The sequence below is a fragment of the Salmo salar genome, chromosome 03, assembly GCF_965601325.2.
Source record: "Salmo salar chromosome 03, fSalSal1, whole genome shotgun sequence".
In the NCBI taxonomy this organism is placed as follows: Eukaryota; Metazoa; Chordata; class Actinopteri; order Salmoniformes; family Salmonidae; genus Salmo; species Salmo salar.
The window spans coordinates 27,725,397-27,730,912 of record NC_138293.1 but is presented as its reverse complement, the minus strand read 5'-3'; the positions used below and the strand labels follow the sequence as shown (position 1 = coordinate 27,730,912).

Genomic DNA, 5,516 nt, shown 5'->3' with positions numbered 1-5,516 from the left:
AGAGCATGTGAACGGTTTGAAGGGGGACTGATTGCCACAAACCTGATAAGCAGAGCAATCGCAAACCGTAAACTGTGTTACAGTTTAGCAGACAATGTTTCTTCGATTTTGTACCATGCTTTCATTGGTCCTCCTAGGATTTGGCGTTGCCTTTTCGCTGGGACAGAATTACACAGAACCTCTTGTTTTGGAGGGAAAGTGTCTGGTGGTTTGTGATGCGAACCCGTCTGCAGAGGGAGCGTTGACCCCTTCCTTCGGGATATCTGTCCGGGCAAGCGGTGCTAAAGTGGCTTTCTCCGCACTCAGGGGAACGAACCACGAACCTTCTGATATGAGCAATACGTCTCCGACCATCTACTTTGACAAGGTTGGAGATTATTTATGTCTTTCATGATTTGTGTCTTTTCATAGGCTAATATTGACAATGTATGTTTGTGCTCTTTAGGACGTTTGATGTTTTTCTCATTGCAGGTATTAGTGAACATTGGCAACCATTTCAAGCTGCAAGCGAGTGTATTTCAAGCACCAAGAAGAGGCATTTACAGTTTTAGCTTCCATGTGGTGAAGGTTTACAACCGACAGACTATACAGGTAAGTGTATAAGGAGGTCCGTATTGTGATGCAATTGAATTGTGCTTTTCATGTCTTTATCATACCTATTGCATGACATTCTGCAGGTAAACTTGATGCACAACGAATACCCTATAATATCAGCTTTCGCCGGGGACCATGATGTCACTCGAGAGGCTGCGAGCAATTCAGTCCTTCTGCACCTGGAACGGGAGGACAAACTCTACTTGAAGCTTGAGAGGGGGGATCTAATGGGTGGATGGAGGTACTCAACGTTTTCTGGATTCTTGGTGTTTCCTCTCTAATCACAACTCTCAAATCAAGTGACTCTTTTTTATTTTCTTCAAGGACGTTGGCCACCCATCTCTGGATTTAAATGATGAACAAATGTATAACTGACTGTGAGATAAAGTAGGCTATTTTGGTAATTTATGACGAAATTATTCCGTGCTATGAGGTTGGGATTTGTATGGCTGAATGTGACTGATTGTTGGTATGATATTATATAAACTGTGAAGAGTAGCCTATGCAGGCGTTTGTCAGTTGCGCCCATTCAGTAGCTATCCATGGTCCTGAAACCGTAGACACACCGTAGCTGTCCATTGAAACCACAAAACGCATCTCAAGCGTACAGAGCCAATAGGTGGAAATTGAGTGTTGGCTCTAGTGTCAACGTTGTTGCAGTAGTGCCATTGAAATATTGTAATCAAATAACATTTTCCAAAGGTGTGCAAATGTAGGCTAGCTGGCATTTGGACCTATATTGCACGTTGATACAGTGTTAATGTTGGCACTTTTTAAAAGGTTTAGTCTAGTCTTAGTCACTTTGTAATAACATCCAAATCAAATCAAATGTTATTGGTCACATACACGTTTTTAGCAGTTGTTATCGCAGGTGTAGTGAAATGCTTGCGCTAGTTCCAACAGTGCAACATTAAGTCACATTTGTGTCATTTGAATAATGATTAAGTCTAGTCATTGTCAAACAGTGCGCCATTTTAGTAAACTAAATTCCCTTTAATTTCAGTCACATTTTAGTCACATCACATTTGTATTGTCTCATTAACCTATAGTAAACATATATCACTGACTCCCATGTGCACAAAGATACATAGCCTTGTCCTACCAACATATTTTTCTGCATAACATAACATCACATTTCCTTCCCAACAGCAGAAAAATGACAAACATATATTTTACATTTTAGTCATTTAGCAGACGCTCTTATCCAGAGCGACTTACAGTAGTGAATACATACATTTCATTTTCATTTCATGCATTTTTTTATTTTTATTTATTTTTTGTACTGGCCCCCCGTGGGAATTGAACCCACAACCCTGGCGTTGCACACACCATGCTGGCGTTGCAAACACCATGCTCTACCAACTGAGCCATATAATATATAAGGGTTATCTGGCCATGTAAATCATCTGGCCATTCCTAATTCAGCCTACATATAGGCAAAGTAGTATGGGTTGCACCTCCGTCACTGGGCCGCGTCAGTGCCATTGTAATCAACGTTCCACAGACGTCGCAGCCACATTGGTGTCCAAAAGTAGAACGGGGGCTAATTAATGTTTTGCCCAGTGATGCAGTCGAGTCACTAAAACTCAAGTCCGAATTGAGTACCAAGTCCCCTGTGCTCGAGTCCAAGTCTGAGTCACCAATGTTGGTCGAGTAACGAATGGAGTCACGAGTCCTTATGACTGATGTTCGAGTCCCAGTGCTCGAATCCTAGTCCAAGTGGTCAAGTCTGAGACAGTGGGTCCACATTAACTCCAAATAAAGTTATTTACCCAGTCAGATATAGTGTAGTGGCAAAATAAATGTAGTCAATAAATTGCTTGCTATCCATTTTCATTTTTTTCTGTGCCACCAAATGTGTGCATATATGCTACTGGTAACGTTAATGTTACCAGGGTCACGTTCAGTTGCAAAACTTTCTCGAACTTTGCAGACAGTCCCAGTCGGGTATTCATGTAGTAATAATAAGGAATTCCCTTGACCCACGACAACAAATTGGGGAAAACCAACATTCTTTCCTATTGACACATTGTATACAGAAATAACAAAACATACCGAAAAGCTGCTGTGTTGTTTTATGTAGCCTGGTGAAAAGTCCTGACCTACGGTTCGTAATGCTCCCAAGTAGGGAAATAGAGCCCGTGAGAAGATTCATCTTTAGACATGTTATACTTTTATTAAATGTCGTTTTGTAATTGACTAAAACAAGCAGACTAACAATAAAATTGCGTTTGAAAAAGGTCAAGTTTTTGCTGTGAGCTAATCGGGAAACCTAGGTAACCTGTTAGTTTTTCCCACAGACAGGTAGACCGCACTGTAACGGGGTGCATACTGGCGGCAGAGAAGTCAAGCGCAGGAGAGCGAAAACTGATTTACAACGGTGTTGTTTAATAAACATAAAACCACCGTAAACAGGACAATAAATGAATGGGTCAAACAAAACTTCGTATCCACCAGCATAACGTACACAAGCACTACAAGAAACAATTCCCGACAAGGACATGGGGGGGGGGAACAGAGGGTTAAATACACAACATGTAATTTATGTAATTGAAACCAGGTGTGAGGGAAGACAAGACAAAACCAATGGAAAATGAAAGGTGGATCGGCGATGGCTAGAAGGACTTCGACCGCCGAACGCCGCCCGAACTAGGAGAGGGACCGACTTCGGCGGAAGTCGTGACATGCACAGTTATATCTAATAAGGAGTGGGTCTATATAAATCGCATGAATAGAGCCAACATCGATTATTCAACATGTCAGAGAGGCATGTTTGTTCTACATAGCATATTTCTGTCCGAGCTTTCCAAAAATGTGGTCCTGTTGAACCGCCCCATGTTGTCAGCTATTCATAGGTGTCATCTCAGTCACTCGGTCGCTTCATGCGGTTATGAACGTTCTCAGGCCGCCCTCTATTGGCATCGCCAGAATGGTGCCCTAAAGTCGTGGTAAACCCAGTCATTCTGGATGAATGGTCTGGTCTGCAAGTAGAATAGTTTTAGAATGGCCTGCGATATGCTTTATGAATGTAAAATGCGGTTGCTAATGCTGTTGTTTTTATTTTCATAAAGTAGCTTGTGTTTCTTAACCAGGCAAAGGGTAGTTAATTAACTAGAAGGCTGGTGGTGACTGGTTAACTACGGGGAAGCAAGAGTGTATAAACCGAAGCAGAGCCTGAGCGCAACCTGTATGCTTGTCTGCCCACACTCATTGCTTGCTCCCCTGCAGTTCCCCTGGTAATGCAGGGTGTGGCAGCAGTCCTTCCCACTGCTGAACTGAGCTGCGAACTGCTAATATTAATTGTGCTTACCACTGAAAAGCTCTCAATCTCTCCCAGATAATTTAGTCTCGTTTTAGTTAACTGAAATGAATGTTTTTTTTATTTTAGTCTCATCAATTGACACTGAAAAATTGATGTTTGAGGAATATTTTAGTCACTATTTTTGTTGACGAAATGAACACTGCATTGATATATGTACTGGACAATTTAACCTCTAAATAAAGACAAGTGACTAGAACCTCTCTCTGTGTGTGTGTGTGTGTGTGTGTGTATGTGTGTGTGTGTGTGTGTGTGTGTGTGTGTGTGTGTGTGTGTGTGTGTGTGTGTGTGTGTGTGTGTGTGTGTGTGTGTGTGTGTGTGTGTGTGTGTGTGTGTGTGTGAATATGTGAATATGCACCAGTTAGACCTCAGAACTGCTGGAGTGTGATTGCTAAATTGTGTAACTCTTTGTTTTTACATTTTAGTCATTTAGCAGACGTTCTTATCCAAGAGTGACAATGCAATAAATGCATTCATCTTAAGATAACTAGGTGAGACAACCACATATCACAGTCCTAGTAAGTACATTTTCCCTCAATAAACAAGTTATCAGCAAAGTTAGTGCTAGTAGGAAAAGAAAAGTGCAGGTGGTTGTTTTGTAATATAAAAAATAAAAAAAATTGGGGGGGGGGGGGTGTTTATTTAGGATACAATTTTTCTGATGTTAGTGCTGTAATTGGATTTTTCAATGACTCTATGCAAATGTGTTTTTCAACAGGACAATGACCCAACACACCTCCAGGCTGTGTAAGGGCTATTTGATCAAGAAGGAGAGTGATAGAGTGCTGCATCAGATGACCTGGCCTCCACAATCGCCCGACCTCAACCCAATTCAGATGGTTTGGGATGAGTTGGACCGCAGAGTGAAGGAAAAGCAGCCAACAAGTGCTCAGCATATGTGGGAACTCCTTCAAGACTGTTGGAAAAGCATTCCAGGTGAAGCTGGTTGAGAGAATGCCAAGAGTGTGCAAAGCTGTCATCAAAGCAAAGGGTGGCTACTTTGAAGAATCTAAAATATATTTTGATTTGTTTAACACTTTTTTGGTTAATACATGATTCCATATGTGTTATTTAATAGTTTTGATGTCTTCACTATTATTCTACAATATAGAAAACTGTAAAAAATAAAGATCAGGACCTCAGACTGGGGCGACGGTTCACCTTCTAATAGGACAACGACCCTAAGCACACATCCAAGACAACGCATGAGTGGCTTTGGGACAAGTCTCTGAATGTCCTTGAGTGGCACAGCCAGAGCCTGGACTTGAACCCGATCAAACATCTCTGGAGAGACCTGTAAAAAGCTGTGCAGCAACGCTCCACATCCAACTTGACAGAGCTTGATAGGATCTGCAGAGAATAATGGGGGAAATTCCCCAAATACCAGTGTGCCAAGCTTGTAGCGTCAAACCCAAGATGACTCGAGGCTGTAATTGCTGCAAAAGGTGCTTCAACAAAGTACTGAGTAAAGGCTCTGATTACTTATGTAAATGTGATATTTCATTTTTTTAAATATAAATTAGCAAAAATGCCTAAAACCAGTTTTTGCTTTGTCATTATGGGGTATTGTGTGTAGATTGATGAGGGGAAAAAAATGATTTAA

General features: G+C 41.4%; 1 protein-coding gene across 1 annotated transcript; it reads left to right on the top strand.

Moving 5' to 3' along the window:
• LOC106599593 (cerebellin-2) lies at nucleotides 1-998 on the top strand. The gene is made up of 3 exons (XM_014190885.3): nucleotides 1-367; nucleotides 472-591; nucleotides 678-998. The coding sequence occupies exons 1-3, from the start codon at nucleotides 95-97 to the stop codon at nucleotides 873-875; spliced, it is 591 nt and encodes a 196-aa protein (XP_014046360.1). The 5' UTR covers nucleotides 1-94; the 3' UTR covers nucleotides 876-998.
• The last annotated feature ends 4,518 nt before the right edge of the window (nucleotides 999-5,516 follow it).

Excerpts from the sequence above, each read along its gene's own strand:
- LOC106599593 (XM_014190885.3), top strand. The coding sequence starts at position 95 with ATGTTTCTTCGATTTTGTACCATGCTTTCATTGGTCCTCCTAGGATTT. Across the intron at positions 368-471 it reads CGACCATCTACTTTGACAAG|GTATTAGTGAACATTGGCAA; the intron begins GTTGGAGATTAT and ends TTCTCATTGCAG. Across the intron at positions 592-677 it reads ACAACCGACAGACTATACAG|GTAAACTTGATGCACAACGA; the intron begins GTAAGTGTATAA and ends GACATTCTGCAG.